This window comes from Microcaecilia unicolor, chromosome 2 (genome assembly GCF_901765095.1).
Source record: "Microcaecilia unicolor chromosome 2, aMicUni1.1, whole genome shotgun sequence".
Classification (NCBI taxonomy): Eukaryota; Metazoa; Chordata; class Amphibia; order Gymnophiona; family Siphonopidae; genus Microcaecilia; species Microcaecilia unicolor.
In genome coordinates, this window is record NC_044032.1 from 493,447,609 (window position 1) to 493,472,851 (window position 25,243).

At 43.3% G+C, this 25,243-nt stretch overlaps 1 protein-coding gene across 1 annotated transcript in view; it reads left to right on the forward strand.

Moving 5' to 3' along the window:
* The window catches only part of HGFAC (HGF activator), a 152,938-nt gene that overhangs the window by 59,222 nt on the left and 68,473 nt on the right, over positions 1 to 25,243 (forward strand). The window contains exons 5-7 of the mRNA XM_030191140.1: positions 10,890 to 11,003; positions 15,617 to 15,748; positions 17,857 to 17,967. Of these exons, the coding sequence (XP_030047000.1) occupies positions 10,890 to 11,003; positions 15,617 to 15,748; positions 17,857 to 17,967 (357 nt within the window). The remainder of the gene's footprint in view (positions 1 to 10,889; positions 11,004 to 15,616; positions 15,749 to 17,856; positions 17,968 to 25,243) is intronic.

Below are 25,243 nucleotides of genomic sequence, written 5' to 3' on the forward strand. Positions count from 1 at the left end.
CTGATGCAAAGGCAAAGTAGCAGCAATGGTCGCAGAAACAATATTTGTTAAAACCTTAAACACAAACAATAAAATTTTATACCGCGTACTAAACTCAACTGGTAACCAATGCAAATGCATCAAGCCGGCGCGATTTACCAACTCTAGCTAAGCCAAAAAGTATCTGGGCCACAGAATTTTGTACAACTTGAAGAGATTTCAAACTTTTCTTAGGTAACCCTGAAAGCAAACTATTACAATAATCAAAACAAGGAATCACTGTACTTTGGATTACTGTCTGAAATGTTTCTGGGGACAAGTATACTCTTAAACGTCGCACTACTTTAAGCCTAGAAAAAAAATGATATAAATAATTCTTCTTATGTGTTCTTGCATATTTAACGCAGAGTCAAGAACAACACCCAATGAACAAATCTTTTTCACCAGCAGAATATTCACATTATCAATATCAAATATAATGAAAATTCTGGAACTGGATAACCTGATTATAACATCACCTGAGTTATTGCATTATTGCTGCATTTAGGTACCTGCAGTAATGCCAGCCTATGGCTGGTGTAACTGAGGGTGATTAAATGTAAGGTGTGCTGATATCAGTCTATGCTAGTATTCTCTAGTTGAATCTGTGTGCCCAGATGCTCTTATAGAATAGGTTCTCAGTACGTGGCATTGGGGAGCCGAAATGGAGGTGTTCACTTGTAGAAATTGCTCCCTTACTGTAGTGAATTAAGACTATTAATACAACATTTTGTATGACCGCTAGAACTATGTAGCTCTATATCCTAAGGGGTCACTGGTACTGTCGGGGGCGAAGCCAGATCCCAAGGTGGGAGGGGGCCAGAGCCCAAGGTGGGGGGCACATTTTGGTCTGCTGCCCCGCCTTGTCGCTCCCCACCCACTGCTGCTGCTGTACATCTTGGCTGGTAGGGGTCCCCAACCCCCGCCAGCTGAAGCACTGCCGCCGCAAACACCTTGGCTGGTGGGGGTCCCCAACCCCTGCCAGCGGAAGACTTCGTCTAGTGCTGGTCCTTCACTGGACGAAGTCTTCAGCTGGCAGGGGTGGGGAACCACCCCCTGCCAGACAAACCAGGGGCCCAGAGCAAATCTGGGGGGGCCCAGGCCCCCGCGGCTCCACATAGCTACGCCACTGGGTACTGTACTAAAAGCATTAAAACTGGGGGATAATGCCTGCCATCTGACGACTTTAATAAGGTATGAAAAGTGAGACTCGGGTCTCAAATGTAATGAAATGCACAATGTGGCAGTGCTAACATGGCTGCATTAAAGAGAATGCTGCCATGTTAGCACAACTCCTTTAGAAAGCTCAATTTTCCCTGCCCTAACTGGATCAAAGTAAAAGGAATAATTAGTGTGGGGAACAGTCCCAACAGCCTTGATACAACTGAACAGCTTTCAGAACTGAGCCCCCACCTCCTGAAGAAACTGAAGCTGTAAGCTCCTTGAGCAGGGACTGTCCTTCCATGTTAAATTGTACAGCGCTGCGTAACCCTAGTAGCGCTTTAGAAATAGTAGTAGTAATTCCAGGCCTGAAGCTTCCACTCATCTCTAGATCCACTCAATCTCCAAAAGGCCCTTTATGTACTGAAGATCCCTTAAGTCGGAATGTTTAAATCCATGGTCTAGATAAGAGATGGTATTACCCTAGTTCTGTACATCCTTTGCATATATGCATATCTGATTTATATTAGCTAGGGGATATGATTTGGATTTCCTTGCTTGTCTTTTGAAACCCAAGGTCAAGGAAATCATGTTGCCCCAGAGGACTTTTCAGTCTAAGAAGTCTTATTTAAGAAGCTGTGTTATGGAAACGGGTCCCTTGCTTCGTAATTGCAGATGATATGGAGATACAGCACCGGTACAATAACAGTTGAAACATAACAGAACATTTCATTCATGTATCTTGTATATGGGGATCTAAAAGTATTGGTTAATTTTCTATTCTCAGTCCTTGATGTACAGATCTGTTTTCAAGGATTTTGGCTGTGAACAGCAGGATTCAGTAATGCTGAAACTTTATTCTGCATCTTTTAAAGCTTTTACGATCAGGGTGTTGTTCACTTTGCTCATGTGAAACACACACACACACACACACACACACACACACACACACACACACACACACACACACACACACACACACACACACACACACACACACACACACACACACACACACACACACACACACACACACACACACACACACACACACTACTAATAATGAGAAACAGCTCCACCTTGTGGAATCTGCTGGCCACAATCTCTTCCATCAACAGTTAATCATGTCCAGTGATCTTTGATGCCCATATTATAAAACTCGATCAATACACACACTACTAAGAGTCGTAAATGTACACAAACTGTACAAGAACCATAAAGATATGCCGATGGAAAAAAAAATAAAACAGTTCACAGTGCCTTAATTACTAGGCAGCCTGGATCAGCATTACTGGGGAGATGATCACTTACTGCTTTATAACTTGTTGAAAAATCAGTACTAATAGCTTGATTAATTCTCTGGTAGATCTTTACAATGGAATTTGTATATTAAAGAGCCTACAGAGATAAAGCACTCTGCCATTGATTCATTTTTTGCTTTCACCTAGCAGTTTTCTCCTGCTGCTTTATATTTTGGGTTCAGTTAGAACAGGGCTGGTGCCATATGCCTTCACTTTACAATCACCAAATTATTGTTTTTCATGTTTTATACCACCTTCCAATTTACTTGAATCCAGTTATTGAAGAGAAAATCAGTGGCCAGGAAACCATGTCAGGGCTCCTTCTGAAACCCTATATCCATAAGCTCTAAATCCTGTCACTAGGTGTCACCATTGCACAATGACTGACTCCCTCCACCACACTTGACCTAGGGACTGATGTACTAACCTACACCTGGGTTTGAGGAAATGAACTGCTACCTTCAAAACTTTTTCTCTCAATATCTGTTCATTTTAATATCATTCCGGCATTTATTTTTGTGGTAATGTCCATACAAAATGATAGACTGTCAAAATTAAAAAAAAAAATCTAACTATACCTCCTTAAGAGGTTTTCATACATTTTCAGTTTTGTGAAATTTTTCTTGAAGAATTTGGCAAACAGCCTTATTTTCGAAAGAAAAGGACGCCCATCTTTCAACACAAATCGGGAGATGGGCGTCCTTCTCCCAGGCTTGCCCAAATCGGCATAATTGAAAGCCGATTTTGGGTGTCCCCAACTGCTTTCCGTCGCGGGGACGACCAAAGTTCCCAGGGGCGTATCGGAGGCGTAGCAAAGGCAGGACTTGGGCGTGCCTAACACATGGGTGTCCTCGACCCATAATCGAAAAAAAGGGCATCCATGACGAGCACTTGGGCGACCTTACTTGGTCCTTTTTTTGTTACGACTAAGCCGTGAAAAGGTGCCCGAACTGACCAGATGACCACCGGAGGGAATCGGGGATGACCTCCCCTTACTCCCCCAGTGGTCACCAACCCCCTCCCACTCTCAAAAAAAAAACTTTTAAAAATATTTTTTGCCAGCCTCAAATGTCATACCCAGCTCCATGACAGCAGTACGCAGGTCCCTGGAGCAGTTTTAGTGGGTGCAGTGCACTTCAGGCAGGCGGACCCAGGCCCATCCCCCCCTACCTGTTACACTTGTGGTGGTAAATGTGAACCCTTCAAAACCCACCAGAAACCCACTGTACCCACATATAGGTGCCCCCCTTCACCCCTAAGGGCTATGGTAGTGGTGTACAGTTGTGGGTAGTGGGTTTTGGGGGGGCTCAGCACACAAGGTAAGGGAGCTATGTATCTGGGAGTAATTTCTGAAGTCCACTGCAGTGCCCCCTAGGGTGCCTGGTTGGTGTCCTGGCATGTCAGGGGACCAGTGCACTACGAATGCTGGCTCCTCCCACGACCAAATGGCTTAGATTTGGCCGCTTCTGAGATGGGCGTCCTCGGTTTCCATTATCGCCGAAAATCAGAAACGACCAAGTCTAGGGACGACCATCTAAGGATGACCTAAATGTCAAGATTTGGTCGTCCCCGACCGTATTATCGAAACGAAAGATGGACGCCCATCTTGTTTTGATAATACGGGTTTCCCCGCACCTTCGCGGGACGTCCTGCGAGGACATCCTCAGGAAAACCTGGGCGCCCCTTTCGATTATGCCCCTCCACGTGAACACAGACAATGAGCTATAATTATGTAGCTCATTACTTTGCATTGCGCTTCACAATTTTTGAATTATCTGTGGAAATCTGGCTAATTGTGTGAGTTATTTGGTGGGATTTTGTTAGGGAAGTGCACAGAAATGTTTTTGGCTAGTTTGTTTCTGGATCAGTCATCCTTTTGGTTTATTTTTGGATTCCGAATTATTCAAATCATTAATTTCATTTGTCTTCATTCAAGGCAAGAGGGAGAGCAATTTTGCAATAATCAAACTTGCTAGTAGGCATCTGCCACAAAGGCAGCAGTGCTCCAAGGTATCAAGAGTGGCATAGAGACCACATGACACCAAAAGGGGGAGGGCAAAGCACACCAGGGGTGTGCTGGTAAATTTTTAACAACAGGCTCGTTCTCCGGACGTAACCAGCTCTGCAGTTGGAAGGGTCAGGGGTGGCCGGGGGGGGGGGGGGGGGGGGGGAGCAACACTTGCCTCTCTCTCCTCCCTCCCTTCATGCGGACACGCTAGGCATACCTTTGCTGGCATCCAATAAATGGACTGCCACCACTCCCAACGTCTTGCTCTGAGCAGCATGCTGGAACTTCTCTCTCATGCTCGAGAAGTCCCAGCCTGCTGCCCAGAGCTGGAAACAAGGAGCGGGGAGCAGCAGTAGTCTATTTACTTGGCTGGAAGGGCTCAGCATCCCTACCAGCAAAGTAAAAGATAATTCAGCATGGGGCCCAAGCCCACATTTTGGGAGCCAGTTGTTAAAGTAGCCATGGAGGGCCCTACTTTAACAACCGGCTCCCAAAATTCTTAAAAATTTAACAACCGGCTCTTGCGAGCCTGTGAGAGCCTGCTCCAGCATACCACTGTTTATACCCCACCTTTTCCCACAAGATGCAGGCTCAAAGTGGCTTACAAGTGACTGAAAAGGCTAGTGCCAATCCAGTGAACATACAAATACAATATTAAATAGATAAGTAATAAGAGTAGAGAGAAAGAAAAAGAGTAGAGATAGAGTCCAAAATGGTCCAAGCAAATGCTGTTAAACACCCGTGCAAGCTCCAAAGGTTGAGGAGGTGTTGACTCATTGTGATAGATAGCAGCAACCGTCCACTCCGACCCCCAAGACAGGGAGAGCTGCAAATCCATCTCTGTCTCATAATCTTCGTCAGGAAACAGCCGACTATGCAGGCGACAGCCAACGGCTGGGATCGGTGGTCTAAAAATTATGTTCTGAGGGTCCCTTTTACTAAGCTGCGTAGGCGCCTACGTGTGCCCAGCACGTGCCAAATTGGAGTTACCGCCCGGTTACCGCGTGGCCCTTGCGGTAATTTCAACTTTGGCGTGCGTCCGCTACACGCATCTGAAAAATATTTTTTATTTTCTGACGCACGACAGCTATGCACATCAAGTGGAATGTGGCGCTACACCATTACTGCCCGGTTAACGCCTCAGATCTTACCGCTAGGTCAATATTGGGCTTGCGGTAAGGTCTCAGACCCAAATTGGACGTGCGGCAATTTTCATTTTGCCGCACGTCCATTTTCGGCAAAAAGGGCATATTTTGTAGGTGCGCTAAAAAATAATTCTGTGCGCCACAAAAAATGTGTCTACACTACCGCAGGTCATTTTTCAGCGCACCTTAGTAAAAGACCCCTAAATTTGTATTTGAGCAAATGAGAGGTTGGTTGACTTCCTCAAGGACACAAGAAATATCAGTGGGATTTAACCTTTGTCTCTCTGGTTTACACACTGTTTTAACCATAAACTACTCCTCTACTCAAACCTAGTGTTGGAGATCTGGGGGAAATGAGCCCATTAGAAGGTTACATGAAAGAGCAATGCCGACTTTTAAAAAAGGTTCCAGAGGAGATCCGGGAAATTATTGACCGGTGAGTCTGACATCGGTGCCGGGGAAAATGGTAGAGGCTATTATTGAAAACAAAATTACAGAGCACATCCAAGGAAATGGATTACTGAGACCAAGTCAGCATGGCTTTAGTGTGGGGAAATCTTGCCTAACCAATTTACTTCAATTCTTTGAAGGAGTAAACAAACATGTGGACAAAGGGGAGCCAGTTGATATTGTGTATCTGGATTTTCAAAAGGCATTTGATAAGGTACCTCATGAAAGGCTACAGAGGAAATTGGAGGGTCATGGGATAGGAGGAAATGTCCTATTGTAGATTAAAAACTGATTGAAGGATAGGAAACAGAGAGTGGGGTTAAATGGGCAGTATTCACGATGGAGAAGGGTAGTTAGTGGGGTTCCTCAGGGGTCAGTGCTAGGACCGCTGCTTTTTAATATATTTATAAATGATTTAGAGATGGGAGTAACCAGCGAGGTAATTAAATTTGCTGATGACACAAAGTTATTCAAAGTCGTTAACTCGCGAGAGGATTGTGAAAAATTACAGAAGGACCTTACAAGACTGGGAAACTGGGCGGCCAAATGGCAGATGAGGTTTAATGTGAACAAGTGCAAGGTGATGCATGTGGGAAAAAAGAACCTGAATTACAGCTACGTCATGCAAGGTTCCACATTAGGACTTACGGACCAAGAAAGAGATCTGGGTGTCGTCGTTGATAACACATTGAAACTGTCTGCTCAGTGTGCTGCTGCGGCTAGGAAAGCAAAGAGAATGTTGGGTATTATTAGGAAAGGTATGGAGAACAGGTGTGAGGATGTAATAATGCCATTGTATCGCTCCATGGTGCGACTGCACCTTGAGTATTGTGTTCAATTCTGGTCGCCACATCTCAAGAAAGATATAGTAGAATTGGAAAAGGTGCAGCGAAGGACGACGAAAATGATAGCGGGGATGGAACGACTTCCCTATGAAGAAAGACTAAGGAGGCTAGGGCTTTTCAGCTTGGAGAAGAGACAGCTGAGGGGAGACATGATAGAGAGGTATAAAATAATGAGTGGAGTGGAACAGGTGGATGTGAAGCATCTGTTCACGCTTTCCAAAAATACTAGGACTAGGGGGCATGTGATGAAACTACAGTGTAGTAAATTTAAAACATACAGTAAGAGAAAAGTTTTCTTCACCCAATGCGTAATTAAACTCTGGAATTCGTTGCCGGAGAATGTAGTGAAGGCGGTTAGCTTGGCAGAGTTTAAAAAGAGGTTGGACGGTTTCCTAAAGGACAAGTCCATAGACCACTACTAAATGGGCTTTGGAAAAATTCACAATTTCGGGAATAATATGTATAAAATGTTTGTTCGTTTAGGTAGCTTGCCAGGTGCCCTTGACCTGGATTGGCTGCTGTCGGGGACAGGATGCTGGGCTCAATGGACCTTTGGCATTACTTATGTACTTATGTACTTATCCGAGGGTCTTCACAGACAGGTTTGCTTGAAAGATTTGACAGCCCCTATAACCTCAATTCATGTCCTCTTGTTCTACTGCTTAGCCTTCTCTGGAAAAGGTTTGTTTGCATATTAGTACCTTTAAAGTAGTTAAACAAGTGGCCCTAAGTGTTTTCATGTAGTCTTTTGTGGCAGTGCAACATAAATTAGGCTCTTGCTGTCAAATTCTTCCAAGCAAACTTATCTGCGGAGACCCTCGGATACTCCTTCATATCAGAGTGGTTCTCACTACTACAAAGACAGTATGTGTGTACCCGTTGTCTGTCCTGTGTCTGCCAGTGCTCTGCTCTTTTTACAGTCGAGCTCCTTGCAGTGGAATTTATCTTCTGCCGCAGAGTCTGCAATTGGATCACATACAGCCTCAATTTTTTTTCTGACGCTAACATGGCTTTGTAATAGTGTATTAATCACAGGGTGAGTGATGATTAAGAAATTGGAGAGTTATAAATAAGGGTTGTTAACCTGTGCTGGTCTGTTCAGTAATTTCTGAACACGTAAAAAATATTGAGATTTTTTTTTTTAAAGTGGACACAAACGTGTTTGTGTGGGATGTGGGTTCTTTTTTTGTTTGATGTATGACGCATTTCCCTTCAGCACTGGTTAGCTATTTTATCCCCATTTTTTTTTAGGAATGCTATTCTGTGCATAAATATTGGTAAATACACAGAATAGCATAAGCATAGATTTATGCATGTTTCACAGAATAGCATAAGCATAGATTTATGCATGTTTGGTACAAGTGCCGATGCAATTTTTTTGTGCAGAAGACAGTTTCCAGCAGCACAAACCCATGTGCACATGTACCTGATGTGCTCTCCCATGATAACACACATTTTTTGCTAACTACTTACAGCATTAGGGAGCAAAACCTTTGTGTTACACTTGCATTAGGAAATTGTGCACTAAAATTTAGCACAAGGCTCTAATAAGATAACTACATCAGTCTCCCCATTTTAGAAGTAAATGGTCTTTTTGTCTCTTTTCTGCTTCTCTAACAGGAAGCTGAGTACTGAAAGACAAAAAGCCTCAGGCCCTGTGGAGAGTGAAATCTGAATCCTCACCCATGTTTCAGGGCAAAAGAAAAAGACAGCACCACAGGAGTAGACCTTTGTCTCTTTTACCTCTCAGTAATGCACAAATCCTGCTCTTAACATGCCCCAATATGTCCCCTTGAGATTTGGATGCAGTGCAGACGAATGGCATAGTAAAACATCTGAAAAAAAATTGCCTTTGAAAATACTGATTGCGAGAAAAGCATCCAAATGCTGCATTATGCCACTTTTTACTGTATAATATGCCCCTGTGGGCTTGACGACTCGGAAGATTAAATTGAGGATTGCTCAGCATTTGAGCAATATACGGACTGCTCGAATGGAAGTTCCCATAGTAGCTCATTGGCTTGAATTACAACACAATCTTCAGGAGTTCCGTTTTGTTGTTCTTGACTGTGCTAAATTAGAAAGAGGAGGTAACATCCCTTTAACTCTTCTTAGGAAGGAGCAGCGGTTCATATTCCTATGGAATACGGTGGTTCCAGCTGGGCTAAATAAGGAGATTGAATGGTTAAATGTTTAGAGTATTTAAACGCCTTGATAGCCAGCTACCGGTCATGCGCAAGTGTGAGGTTTCCTTAGGGCGGTCTCACCGGCACATCGCTGGTAATCGTGAGCCCCACCATATGGTTGAGTCAGTAAGTATAGTTGATTTAGTTTTGTAGGGTATTTAAATTCGAGTATAAGTTGTGGTATGAATGGTGTATAGTTGAGTTAACCCATTGTTATGTTTAGAAGTCAAGACCCCTGATGACGCTTCATATAGCGAAACATGATCATGTCGGGTCCTGGTGTTTTAGTGGAGCGCCTACATTAAAGTAAAGTATTGCTGACGCATAATTGTATAATAGACGCCTACAGCATCAAATGACTATACCAGGAATGGCATGCATTCAGGCATGGTGAGGATCTCAACTTGTAATTTCAAGTCTTGGATGATTGTAGTCATCACTACACAGAGTACACAGACCGAGCTGTAATAACTTGCAAAATACTTATAATGGTTGTATAAAGAAGAGAGTGGCAATTCTGATTTGATGAAGAACTTTCACCTCATCATACTAGAGGATGTTAAGTGACTGCTGAATATGGATTGCAGAAGGAACTATGTATTTGCATTATAAGTATGTAAAATAATGGATTGAGATTGTATATCCGCCATCAGATACTGTATATGTCAAAGTATTGGGTGCTGTAACATTAGAAGTCTGGATGTATGGTGTTTTGGAGATTGAATGGTTTTGAGTGTAATGTATGCATGGAGTATTATGGGTTAGTTTAATTTATATTTAGATTTTAGCATTTTAGTTTATTGAAGTAATAAAATTAGGAATTTTTTGCATTTTCTAACGGTTGTCAGATGTAATTTTAAATCCTTTTGGAGATGAATGGCTTAAGCAAGGAAGTCCAAAGAGCAATAGAAATCATAATTCCATCCTATATTCCACATGTGTGATATCATCTTCACTAGGGTCTTCCAAAAGAGTTGGGGCTTAGGGCATGTCCAAAACATGTGGCCTAGGGTAGCACCCAAGATGTTGCAATTCAAACAAGAACCTGTAGAGGAGAGGCCCATATGGAAGGCATGTCTTAGAGACACATACAGCCATAAAGCAAATTTATAGTGAAGTTCCAAGTGCAGAGACGAGGATGTTCTCTGACGTAAGCATAACATAGTCTTTAAATTGGGTTGCGAGAACGGAGATCTGTAAATCAGCACTACACTAAGCTGCTAAATGAGCATAGTTAAGTTCAGTCACAGTGTCTTTTATGTGTCGATGATGGAAGGAGAGAGGTACGAATTGCTGTGCTCCCAATGTAAAAGCTGTAGATAGTTCCTCCTGAACATCTTCAGAGAGGTCCTCCCAGGGTAAACAATGGATATAATGCCGCAGTTGCATGTATTAAAACCTGTCCATCTCTGGGATGGAAAACTGTCCAAAACTGGATTTAGATATCATATCAAAAATGCCCCTCCACACATCCTATGATAATACACATGAGCATTTGAAACCACATAGTTCATGTGCTGTCTGAAAAAAAGATCTATTAGTTTTGAAATCTCATTTACAAGTCATTTGGCAAACATAAAAATTATTAAATTAAAGATACTATATTTAGTTCTACCTTTTATGTCCTTAAGAGTTATCATCAACAGTTGGGTAGCCCACTCTTGCAGCACTGCTTTTCTGGCCTTTATTCTCAGTCAAAATAATATGGATCAGGACACACACACCGTAAAAGGGCCTCCTGTCTTATAACAACTGTTGCTTTGTTATTATTCTAGATCACTGTGCAAGGAGCCCATGCAGGAATGGAGGGACATGCCTCACTTCTGCTGACTGGAACACCTACCACTGCATGTGTCCCGAGGAGTACACAGGCAAAGACTGCGAAATAGGTAAGATGTGATCAGAGTCAAATAATGCTCTCCCCCAGCTGGAGGATGATGACAGGGTGGTGGTGGTGTCTATGATGCTTGAAGTCTGGAAAGTCAAAAGTTCCAGGCAAAGCAAATAGTTTTGCAGTTTTGAAAAGTCAGTATAAGTGAGAAGGTAATAATCAAACATATAGAAATAGAGCCTTTGATTGTCACCCACTCTCATGTGGGAAAAACCGTGTTCACAATGTACATATTTTCCCTTGCATTTTACAGAGCCATTCCCAGATTGGGGGAGTGGGGGAGGATTGAATGTGCATGTTTTGATGATTCAAAACTACGTGCATTATTTTAGGCAAAAAATATTACATGCAGAAAGAGCAGGTACAAATCCCTGTGTACTTTAACTTTGGGCAAATCCTGTCGGTAATTTTATCAATGGGGTTATCACCACTGTGGGCATCCTCTGTATTATACAGGAAAAAAGGAACAGTTTGTGACATTTGATGACTTCCACCCTTCTGGAGGTTTTTGCACATTTAGTAGAAAAGAAACATCTCTAGCCTTAGCCTAGCTGAGGGTCTGAGAGCACCTTTCCACGATAGCTGTAAACCTGCATACATGATGTTTGTGCAGATAGATTCCAAATGGTTCTGCAATGATGGGGAAATTCTATAAATAATGTATTAGCAATTTACTGGTGAATATTCACATAAATGACTAGAATGCTGGCATTTATTGGTATGTGGACATATACACATGTAAATGCTGAAAATTCATTGAAGTGCTATTCTGTAAATATACATGATTATTTATTAGGATTTACATATTTCTTGCATAGGGTGTTTTTGGCGAGTGAATATATGGGTGAAGTATGGGCAGGACTCATACACATGTAATTTATAGATACTAAGGGCTCCTTTTACTAAAATGTGTAAAACATTTAACATATGGATTTCCATGTGGTAACTGCTAGAGCACAACTGTGTTAAGGGGCTCTGTGGTAATTTAGCAGTTATTATGCGGTAAATTGTGCATTAATTGCTTTTTTTGTGGCAGGGCAGGGCATGGATGGAGAATGGGTCTGGAAGGTGTTTTGGGGTTAATGCACTGCAAATATTGCATGCTAACCCACTAAATAAGGATGTGTATGGAGACATTGTCTGGCCCCCCCTCCTCACACATCCCCAGTCAATTCTTTTCAATCCCCACCTCATCCCTGCATCTTCTTCCCCAATTCCCACCATATTACTACTGTCCCCTCACCATCCTCAGTTTTCTTTTCCATCCCCATACCCAACTTACATTTGAGTGATCTTGTAAATTCAAGGAAAATTTTTCTTATTAACATTTTATGTTACAAAAGTAAGTAAAAAAAACTTAAGCAAACAAGTGATTACTGGTAAGTAAGTTGTCTTCTTAAATATCATACTCCATAATTTTCTCCCTGTTCCACCAAGTTGACACTAGAGGTATGCATGGAGATATAATTTGGTCCCCATACCCACCCTTCCCAGTCAGTTTGGATCAATCCTCAACCCACCCCTGGCATAAATTGCTCTTTTTATTCCCACAGATTTCTGCGGATTTCCTGGGGTCCCAATCCTTGTGCACCACTCTACCACTAATGCCCATTACGTGCTTCCATGTTACCTCCAGAGTACTGCATGCTAATGAAACTTTTAATGCAGGACCTCTATAGAGAAATTCCAGGAATGCCCCCCAGTGATTGCCACATTAAAAGTTCCATTAGACTGCAGTAAAATTCTGCATTAAACCATGGTAAATGCAAATTTTACTGTGCTTAGTAAAAGGGCCCTAAAGTTGTGTAAACATCTCTAGCATTTAGGCGTGGAGGGGCATTTTTGAACGGGGACGACCATCTCTAAGGGCAGCCATCTCTGAGGACGTCCCCGTGAAGGGATGGGGCATCCTGTATTATCGAAACAAGATGGGCGTCCATCTTTTGTTTCGATAATACGGTCGGGGATGCCCAAATCTCAACATTTAGGTCGACCTAAATGTTGAGATGGTCGACCTTAGAGATGGGCGACCTCGGTTTTCGGCGATAATGGAAACCAAGGACACCCATCTCAAAAACGACCAAATCCAAGGCATTTGGTCATGGGAGGAGCCAGCATTCATAGTGCACTGGTCCCCTGACATGCCAGGACACCAACGGGCACCCTAGGGGGCACTGCAGTGGACTTCACAAATTGCTCCCAGGTGCATAGCTCCCTTACCTTGGGTGCTGAGCCCCCCCAACCCTCCCAACCCCCACTACCCACAACCGTACACCACTACCATAGCCCTTAGGGATGAACGGGGTGCACCTACATGTGGATACAGTGGGTTTCGGGTGGGTTTTGGAGGGCACACATTTACCACCACAAGTGTAACAGGTGGGGGGGATGGGCCTGAGTCCGCTTGCTTGAAGTGCACTGCACCCACTAAAAACTGCTCTAGGGACCTGCATACTGCTGTGATGGAGCTGGGTATGACATTTGAGGCTGGCAAAGAGGCTGGAAAAAATGTTTAAAAAAATTTTTTTTTGGGTGGGAGGGGGTTGGTGACCACTGGGGGAGTAAGAGAAGGTCATCCCTGATTTCCTCCGGTGGTCATCTGGTCAGTTCAGGTACCTTTTCAAGACTTGGTCCTGAAAAAAAGGGACCAAGTAAAGTCGGCCAAATGCTCGTCAGGGACACCCTTCTTTTTTCCATTATCGGCCGAGAACGCCCATCTGTTAAGCATGCTCCAGTCCCGCCTTCGTCCCCGGAACTTTTGTCATCCCCGCGATGGAAAGCAGTTGAGGACGTCCAAAATCGGCTTTCGATTACGCCGATTTGGCTGACCCTGAGAGAAGGACGCCCATATCCCGATGTGTGTCGGAAGATGGGCGCCCTTCTCTTTCGAAAATGCCCCTGATAATCACTTAACCAGCTCTATGGCTGGCATAAGTGCTTGCACCTGCTTTCCTTTACAGAAGCCTCATAGGCAACCCTGTTAGAGAATTGTCCCTTGCATGTCCTAGTGGTGGCTAGCCTACTCCCCAGTGGCGTTCAGGTTACTGATATTATCTGCAAGATTTAGGGAGAAAACAATTAAACAATATGAATAATTTTAATTTCTGAAAAATGAAAGGGGCAAATAGAAATAAGTGACTTTGGAGGTAATTCTATAAAGAGCTGCCTAGTTTTAGGTGGCAAGGTGCTGCGTAAATGATCCAAGTACAGAGACTGGTTTCATGGGCAATATGTTAGCAGGTTGAATCCCTCATGAAAGAAATGGTGGAACCAAGAGAGGAGGTGGCAAGGATGAGATGCATTCGTGACAATGAGAAATACATTGATGAATTCTTCTTGAGATGTCAAGGATCCAGCAGAGGGGAAAGAAGACGCTGTGCTGAAAGAGGACAACTGGACACATCACCAGAGCTTGCAGAATCAATATCCCAACTGTACCTTTCTTCGACTGAAGAACCAGTATACATCCCTGGAAGCGGAGGAGGGGAGAACATCCCAAGGACTGGCGGAACCAAGGCTCAAAATCCCAAACTTGCTGGATCCTAGCAGTATCGTTCAAGCCAACATGAATGAGCGGCATTGGATAACAGTCAGTAGGCTCGATGAGACTTGGCAAACTCCCCATCTTGAATCTTGGCACACACCCCACCTGAGGAAGCCAAGTGCCACTGTATGTGACTACCTTCTAAACAGAGCTACTCCTAGAGAGGGCAAGGATGCTGAAGGGAGTGACAAGTGAATGCAAGCAGAGCAAATGAAAAATGTGATACAGGGAAGACACTGTTTGTTCTGTGTGTGCTTGTGGCGTAGCACACATCCAGGACACATAAAACCAGGATACTTTCTTTTGCGTCAATATAAGTTTTAGAGTGGAAGTCAAGTGCAATATGTAAATCAGGGGGGTAGATTTGAAAAAGAAATGCGTTCTCTGGGGCAGAACTAAATGACACTTAAATAATGAAGACAGTGGCTGTTATTGAAACTGTCACATGTGGGGAACAACACTTTTGCTGAATACTACTGTTCATCCAGTTTATTAATGGATGCGTTTTTCATTCTACTTGTGTATCTAATGCAGGGGTGGGCAACCCTGGTCTTTGAGGGCCACAAACCAGTCAGGTTTTCAAGATCTCCACAACGAATATGCATGAGATCTATTTGCATACAATGGAAGCAGTACATGCAAATCAATCTCATGCATATTCATTGTGGAAATCTTGAAAACCCGACTGGGTTATGGCCCTCGAGGACCATGGTTGTCCACCCCTGGTCTAATATATTCTATGCATCTAAGCATCGTTTGTCAGTAATAGCCAACTGGGCCATTCACATTGTTAAGTTTTGTGGTTTCTGGTGTGTATTTTATCAAGCTGTACTTTTACACTGGTAGTATGGATTGGTATCCTTGGTTTCAGTAGGTCATCTTTCAAGCCATATTTTTTGTATTTTGACCTCTGTGTGGGGGCTCAAAAGTGAGGACAAGTAATGGGAAAAACTGGTAACCATAAATCAAGTACAGAAGAAATCATCTGGTTCTCTAACTTACCAGCAAGCAGCATTATCTTCTTCCTCTCCTCAGTCTGCCTTCTCTCTTCTCTTGTTTTATTGTAGAAAAGTGTTTTGATCATACATACTATACATATTTCAACACTGGAGAAACGTGGCCAAGATTCCATCGAGGAGAGACAGAACTCTGCTCATGCACTAATGGGAAAATGGAATGTTACCATGAACGAAGTACAGGTATTGTGTGGAACGAAGGAATAAACTATTTTATACTGTGTATCTGAGGTTATCTTTTGAGAAAAACCCAATATTCTATAGAGCCCCTCTCCCCTATCTTGTAGGACAATATCTGTCCACTTAATCAGTGTAACAAATCTACACATTTTTTTTCTACAATAAATTCACAGGCTCCAACCTGTCATTGCTAAGTAACAGACACAGTTACATCAGGTGCTATTCACTGTCTTCCATGCGTCCTCTTTCAAAGTATTCTATGGACACAATTTGCACATAATTAAAAGTATGTATAACAGCATGTACCCAGGAGCAGTGGCGTAGGAAGGGGGGCGGTGGGGCGGTCCGCCCCGGGTGCACGCTGCTGGGGGTGTGTGGCTCCGCTGGTTCCCTGCTCTCTCTGCCCCGGATCAGGTTACTTCCTGTTCCAGGGCAGAGAGAGCAGGGAACCAGCGGAGCCGACGCAGCTCCCAGCGATATGCACTCGGCGGCGGATCGGCCCTCCTGCCCGCTCCTCGCTTCTCAATGCATGTAAGAATGCGCTCCGGGGGGAGGGTGCGCGTGCCGGGGGGGGTGCGCCGTGCTGCACCTGGGGGGGGGGGGGGGGTGCACTGTGGCGACCCGCCCCGGGTGTCAGCCGCCCTCGCTACGGCACTGCCCAGGAGATGTGGAACATTTTAGAAAGGTTAGTACATCACAAATGGATGTCCATCTCACAAACATATTTTGGAACAGGATAGAGCCCGTTCTAAAATATATGTGAGGTGGACGTCCATGTCCTGGAAACGCCTAGAATGAACATCTATTTTACAAATGGAAACATTCAAGTTATAAAGGAGGGAGGGGGGGCAAGGAATATGGATAGGAGTCCACACAGAGCAGAGGGGTAGTGTAGTTAGAGTAGTGGGTTGAAAATCAGGGGATCCAGTTCAAATCCCCCTTTAGCTGACTGTGTGTGTGGTTTTTTTTTAATTGTGAGCCCTCCAGGAACAGAAAAATAGCTACTGTACCTGAATGTTTACCACTTCAGTAGCCTTCAGGCTTTTAGATGTCGTATATATTCAGGTACATTAGGTATTTTTCTGTCCCTGGAGGGATCACAATTTAAAAAAAAAAAAGCTGAAGTGGGATTTGAACATGGGTCCCGGTGTACTGCATTTACCATTAGGAAACACTTTGGTTCTGCATGCTGCTCTGTTAAGAATGTCCATAGTACCTGAAGCTTCAGAGAACCTGGTATCCCTTGCCGGTTTCACATTCAGAGGAGAGGAACGGGGACAGCAACAATTGGGGGATTAAGGCGGTATCGTGCCTTAATCCCTCCAGTGGACAGCTGCTCAATCAGAACACCTTTCTGTAACCTGAATATGCCAAGTCCCAGGTCTATATAATGTCCATCTTTTTAGACATGGACATCCCTTCCCCTTTTGTGATAAGAGTTGGATGTCCATATTTTGACCCCTTCCTAGTCCCCCCTAAAGCACACCCAGACCACGCCCCCTTGCTCTATGGTCGTACTGGCTTTACGATATTGGGATATTGACATCCATGCAATATGGGTGTCCAAATGCCAGTTTTCATATGACCAAACAAGAATAGAGCTTCTAAAGTAACCACTACTGTAAAAGACTGCGTGCTTGTACAAAGTACAATGTTAATCTGCCAGTATTTATGTGAAAAGGAATGGTTCCGCATCCCAATTCTGCTTTTTTGCACCAGCTGAGGAATAACAATAGACAGTTTATTTTTTCCCACTCGCAGTTCTGTCAGTGGTGCCATGCATGACTGGTTTTATAGATATGTGTACTACCTTGAAGGGCAGGCTAGAAGTTAGTCCCGGGTCTAGTCTTGTGGCCTTGCTTTGCTCTGTCCTTAGACAGTGCATATATGTGCTTAGGTCTGAGGGAGAGCTACAGAGATCCAGCTGTCCTTTGTTTTACCCTCTGATCATTGTCCTCCCTGCCCTCCCTTCTCAGTTGGCTTTTAAAGGCCTTCTGTGAGGCCTATCTAGCCATGATAGAGACATGCTTGGGACATAGGCAGTCTTTTTTGTCAGAGGGTGTTGCAGTGCCTCTCCTCTTCCTTTCTCTCTCTTTCTCTTTTTTTTACAGAATGTATTGAGAATCTGTGCCTACATGAAGGCCTCTGCAGGATGATTATCTCCACAGGAGAGACTGTGTGTGGTTGTCGTGCGCAGTATGTTGGAAAATACTGCAATATTGGTAAGTCTGTCCCCACTCCAGGCGTGGGTAGGAGGGTATGAGTGGTAGACATGAACATATGGTCCATTGTTCTGTCATGTTTTACTGAGGGGATAAGGTAGCATCCAGTGGTGTGCTGGTAAATTTTTAACAGGCTGTCTCCCTGGTCCAACTCTGCGCCCCCCGTCCACCTCTGTGCCCCCCCACCCCCACACATTGCAGAGCTGGCTATACCCAGGGAGACAGCCGGGGGGGGGGGGGGGGGGGGGAGTCATGCATTACTCTCTCCGGGAATTTTTTTTTTAAAAATGCTTCCAGATTCCATTCTAATTCAAGTTTAACGTGGGGTAAAATGCCATAAATAAGTAAATAAATAGATAGAAACTCAACATTGAGAACCTAATTCCCATAACATGATGTCTGTTTTAGAAGCCCATTGCCAGGAGGAAAAAAAATCTCTGCACCAACAACAGGGTTAAATATCATAAATAAGTAACTAACTAACTAACTAACTAACTAACTAACTAACTAACTAACTAAATAGATAGAAACTCTGAATGTTGAGCACCTGATCCTTATGACATCTGTTTTAATGGCCCTTTACCAGGAGAAAAAAGATCTCTGCACAAATATAATACATGCTAGGGTGTCCCTATAACCAGCCCCTCTAAATGACACACTGATTATAATTTATAACAAATTACTACTCTATCTATGAAAAGTTATTCCATTACTATACTTCCTCTGACCTCTGTGTACATCTGTATGCTGCACAAGCCGGCATGTTTGAAAATATAAGTGAGATTAAATTAAAATGCTACCAACAATAAAGAACAACAATGTAGATGCAGCAGCTCAAAAGTTTGCTTGATTTTGTTTTGGGTTTAATGGCGAAGACAGCTGCACAGGAAGGGGAAACAGACTAACCTAAATAGCTTCCATGTTTTGTTTTTTTTAAATTTCATGCTGTCTCTATCCTAATCCAAACCCAGCATCATCTCCTTCCTTCTCCTTTGCGAGTCCTACCTCTCTCAGCTTACATTCCCTCTCCGGCCATTCTTCAAACCTTACTCTTCCAGCAGCTCTAGTGGTAACATGTGACGCTGCCTGGTCGACCCAGTCCTGGAGCCTTGTCTCTGCTGAGTAGTGTACTGCCCCCCTGATGCAACTTCTTGTGGGTGGGATCTGGCAGAGAAAAGGCTCCGGAATGGTGAGGGGGGGATGATGAACCTAAGGGACAACATGATGAGGTACGCTGTGGGCTCATGGGCGGGTGGGGGCTGGGGGAGAGAGGAGGAGAAACACCCCCCCCCCCCAGATGCTTGTGTGCTCACTGCCTGACTCCATTAACAACCGGCTCGCAAAAATCAGTAAAATTTAACAGCCGGTTCATGCGAGCTGGCTCCAGCACACCACTGGTAGCATCAGATGTGCATGCTCCTGAATTTTCAGAAAATAACCAATATAATGAAAATGTTTGAGACCTGCATCTGTGCTTTTTCTCTTTTTTAAAGAGAAGGCACCTCAAAAAGACATAGGAAGAATAATTTTATAACAGTTTGGCTAGGCTGTGATGGCACATAGGTTCATATATTGGCCTTATTTTTTATTTTTATTTTTTTTTTACTTTTTATTTATAAGATTATATAAGTTCCAAGACACTTACTCTTGCAACAGAAAAAGACAAAATAGGAAAAGATTTGTTACAAAGAAAAAATACTGGGCTTATGTTATAAAGGCAATGTACTGTATGGGCTTAGTAAAATAGTTAATCTACATGCAGAGTTATAGAAAACTACTAGATTTATGCGGAGAACTGCACATAACTAGGCACGCTATATAAAATCCGGGGAGTAAGCACTATTCTGTAAAAGGAGCATGACCTTTATAGAATAGCGTTTGGTGCGGATCCGACGCCTAACTTTTGGGCACCATATTTATGCCTGCTAGAAGCAAGTGTAAATGATGGTGTCCAAAGTAGATGCGCTCCGGGTGAATTCTATAAATCCATGCGCAACTTTTTAGAATGCCCACTTTTCAGATACACACAATGGAAGTTAGGCACCATGCTTTTATAGAATAGTGCGCTGCGAGGTAACATATGTGGAGGGGCATTTTCGATATGACGTCTAAGTCTGACTTTGGATGTTTTTCAAAAGTGTACAAGGCTATTTTCAAAAAAAGAAAAACGTCTATCTTTTGTTTTCAAAAATACTGTTGCAAAAAACATTTTGTGATTTGGACGTTTTGTTTTTAGGTCCATTTTCGAAAAAAAGAAAAACGTCCAAGTGCAAAACGCACAAAATCAAGCCATTGGGATGTAGGAGGAGCCAGCATTTTTAGTAGACTGGTCCCCCTGACATCCCAGGACAGCAATAGGGCACCCTAAGGGGCACTGCAGTGGACTTCATAAACTGCTCCCAGGTACACACCTCACCATTGCTCCCTTACCTTGTGTGCTAAGTCCCCCAAAACCCACCCAAAACCCACTACCCCCAACTGTACACCACTACCATAACCCTTACAGGTGAAGGGTGCAGCTATATGTGGGTACAGTGGGTTTCTGGTGAGTTTTGGAGGGCTCACAGTTTCCTCCACAAATGTAACATGTAGGGGGAAGTAGGTACCTGGGTCCACCTGTCTGCAGTGCACTGCACCCACCATTAGACTACTCCAGGGACCTGCATGCTGTTCTAATGGATCTGAGTATAACATCTGAGGCTGGCATAGAGGTTGGTAAGTAATGCTTTTCATCACATTTTGGGGGGTGGGAGGGGGTTAGTGACCACTGGGGGAATAAGGGGAGGTTATTCCTGATTCCCTCCAGTGGTCATCTGGTTATTTAGGGCACCTTTTTGTGCCTTATTTGTAATAAAACCAGGTCTAACTCAAAATGTCTTAGTCCTGGATGTTTTTGTTTTGTTCCGAAAAACGTTTAAGTCTTAGGAATGCCCTGGCACTCCCCCTTGAGATTTGGATGCACTTCTGGAGGACCTCAGAGAAAAATGTCTAAAAATAGGTTTCGAAAATACTGATTTGGATGTTTTTGTGAGAAAAACGTTTAAATGCAGACATGCCACTTTTTGGACGTTTTTCTCTTTCGAAAATGAGCCTGATTGTAATGTAGCATCATATTATGCCATACTTTGTATTGTTTGGATATTTTTACTGCTGGAATTGTCTATTGCTTATGTTTGACTTATCTTTGCTGTATACCACCTTGAGTGAATTCCTTCCAAAGGTGGAAAATAAATCCCAATACATTCATAAATAAATCAATAAATGCTGAAATTCCGCCTAAGCCCTATTCTGCAAATATATCTGTATCATATGTATGCGTACACATAGGCAGTCTAAGTCAAGCATGGATGGGATTCACATACCCATAGCACACAGAATACTATTGAGCTCATTTTCAAAAGAGAAAAATGTCCAAAAAGTGTCATAAAGCACCATTTGGATGTTTTTCTTCTAAAAACATCCAAATTGGTATTTTCGAGACCTATTTCGCAGATGTTTATCTATGCAATTTGTCTGCAGTGCATCTAAATCACAAGGGGGCATGTCGGGGATGTTTCTAAGGTGGAATTAGAATGTGCCTAACACTTGGATATTTTACAGCCATAATAGAACAAAACAGAACTAAAACTAAGACGTTTTGGTCTAGACCTGTTTTCAGAACGAATAAGGCACATAAAGGTGCCCTAAAGGGAATCAAGGGTGACTCCCCAATATCCCCCCAGTGGTCACTGACCCCCCCCCCTTCCATCTCCCCTACAAAATGTGAATAAAAATATGACTTACCAGCCTCTATGGTAGTCTCGGATGTTAAAGTCAGGTCTATTAGAGCAGCAAGCAGGTCCCTGGAGTAGTGTAGCAGTCGGTGCAGTGCACTATGGAGTGGGGGACCCAGGGGCCTAGCTCCCTCTACCTGTCACACTTGTGTTAGAAACTGTGATCCCTCCCAAACTCAACAAAACCCTACTGTACCTACATATGGGTGCCTCCTTCACCTATAAGGGTTATTGTAGTGGTATACAGTGGGGGACAGTGTGTTTTGGGTGGGTTTTAGAGGGCTCAGGGGACAAGATAAGAGAGAAAAAGTGAAATGTGTACCTGGGAGCATTTTTATGATGTGCACAGAAGTGCCCTCTAGAGTGCCCCATTACTCTCCCGGGATGTCTGAGGGACCAGTCTACTAAAAATGCTGGCTCCTCCTACATCCCAATGGCATGAATCTCTATGTTTTACACTTGTTTTTTTTTTTTCAAAAATGGACCAAATAACAAAACATCCAAAGCACAAAAATTTGTTCAAAACTGTATTTTGTACAAAATGTCCAAAATTAGACCTAGACGTCTTATCGAAAATGCCGCTCCACATTATGCACCTTTCATTGGAAACTAGGCACATGCTCTTTATGGCTGGCATTAGTGCTCGCACCCAACTTTTAGGTGTGTAGTTTTGTTGTTAAGCTAGTATTTTTTTTTTACAGGAAAATAGCTGTCTACATTCCCTTTTAGCATAGGCTCCTACCAGGCACTCTCTGGGTTTCTATTTATTGGTGCCCAGTTGAAGAAGTACTCTCGCAGTGCCTGAAATCCAGTGCTGTCTTTGTGAAACATACAACTTTAAGAATCATGAGAGAAGTCATCAGATGTTCTGGGGCAGCTTCAGCATTCCCTTCATTAGTAGGGTTAGGCATATTTTCAAAGCACTTTGGGAGGCTAAGTTCCATAGGTTTCTATGGAACTTTGGGAGGCTAAGTGCTTTGAAAATGAGCCTGTTAATTAGTGAGCCACATTTCCATTGCTAAATAGAAACTTATTGTGAGTGGCGGGTCAAATGTTAGACTGCCACAACAGGTGGCCCAAGTTTAACCATTATTATTTGGGTTCTAGGTCAGTTCCCACCTGGATAGTTCCCACCCACCAATTCCCACCTAGGACAATTCCCATTGAACTAATTCCCACCACACCAGAGAGGACAATTCCCACCCATAACCCAAACAATGCAAACACACTAGGACAAGTAATCTCCCTTCCTTTTCTCTTCCAAACTGTTTGGAGGGGGACCAGTACCCCCTTACCACTCCACAACATTATCTTTCATACATCTCTGACATGGAGTTCGTGGGGGATATGTGGGGGGCAATGCCGCCAAACTAGGTTTCAACCTAATTCATGTTTAATCTGGGATATAATGTCATAAATAAGTAAATAAATAAATACATAAAAGGGGCAATGCCCCCCCATACCCCCCAAACTAGGTTTCAACCTAATTCAGCCCCTCAAAATGACACACTGATTATGATTTATAACAAATTACCAGGACTTATGGGACCCAATACAAGAAAAAAGCTACGGTCAGTAAAAAAAAAAAAAAAAAGGCTAGAGAGGATGAGAAATGACTGGGGGGGAGGGGGGGGGGGGGAATTGCCCAGGTGGGAACTCGCTTGATATCATTATTTGAAAAGATTGCAATCAGTGTCTGTGTTACAAAGAGGAATGGTCTCTCAGAGTTCATGTGTTAAAAATTTCAAGACGTTCTTTGTTCCTGAGGCAGTGTATAAGAAACAAGGCTCTCATCGAACAAAAAGATTCCTGTTGTGAAGTCACCAGAAATGTATGAAACTGTAATCATAGGCGGTCGGTGGCCCAACTGTTTGGGGAGGCTAAAGGGGGCGGAGTTAGGGGTGGGGACAGGGGTGGAGCTTAAATCCATAATTGTCTGATAACACACAGAAAAAAAAAAATAAATAAAAGTCACAATTAATACCTTTTATTAAATTTAGATATTAGATACGTATCATATGTCAAAGAATAAAGTGGTTGTTCAAAGCATATACTAACCATAATCGCTCAACTGCAAAACACTATGCACATCTTTGTGCAAAAACACACTCAGAACCTTACTGTACCAAAAATATTACACTGGGCAGAACCTAATACACCATTAGGGGCTTATAGCCCATTTAGTTATGTTTAAACAAAAGAGATCTGCATTAAAAAAATATTTATTTTTATTTTGACCTATAAAACCACTTGTCCCTGAAACATGCCTAAAAACAGAATAATCCAGTTGTGTATCTAAAATGCAAATTCCTACAAATGAGATGATGTTAAAATGTGATTCCATGTGCCCCAATGAAAGGTGAATTTAATTCTACTTCCATTTAATTTCAATATACAGTATTCTATCATCTTTATAACACCAGCTTCCCAAGGCAGAGTACAACAACAGTTAAGATAAACTCAGATAAACTCTCAAGAAACAGAAACAGGATATATAAGCACAAACTACAGAGCTTATAATCGCTTTTTCTACCAGCTGCAATACTGTGCCTATTAACAGAAACAGCTTTAGCCTTGTTACGGATCAACAATCAAGAACAACCTGGATGCAGCAGCTCAAAAGTTTGTTTGTTTTGTTTGGGCTGAAGGCAGTGAGGATGTCACGCTGGGGAAACACATTAACCAAATTGGCTTCCTTGTTTACTTATTGGGCTAGAAAGGCTCACTTCCACTCATCTTGGGCAGCTCTCCCCCCCCCCCCCCCTCCCCGGAGTCTTGCATCTTTCTCCCTGTTTCTTCTGCTGCCTGCAGCTGCTGTCTCCTGTCGTCATTTTTACTGCCCTGAAGAGTTCTGCCTCATCACCGGCGATTCAGAGTCAGCCTTCTGCCAGTGTCGGGGCTTCTCCTCAGGGGCGTCCTGGACTCTAACATAACTTCCTCTTTTCCGCAGAGGTAGGAGTGAGATGCGCCTGAAGAGAAAGCCCCGACGCTGGCAGAAGGCTGACTCTGAATCGCCGGTGCCGAGGCAGAACTCTTCAGTGCAGTAAAAATGACGACGGAGACGGCGGGCAGCAGAAGAAACACAAGATGGTCAGGGTTGGGCTGGGGAGGCTTAGCCTCCCCAAGCCTCTTATACGGGGCGCCTATGACTGTAATATATTTTGTAGTAGAATTTTCTAAGAGGGCTCTCAGTCTTTTGGCTCTAGAGTACCAAGACAAGTAAAGATGGCAGCAAGTGGGGCCAATGTAACTGCTGATTTTGGTGGGAGGGCACAGAAAGAACAGAGACACCGTGACTTTCTCTTTTCCATATTAATTGTTTCTTTTAAAAACAGCACAAATCTTTTTCCTAAACAATACCCCTTGTGTTATAGAGCTGACAACCCTGATTCAGAGAGAGTTTGACCCTGTGTACTCCCCTCACCCTTCATTCAGAGGGAGTTATTCAGAAAATAATTTTCCTCATTCTGTGCCTAGGAAAAAAAAATCTCTTTATTGAAGAA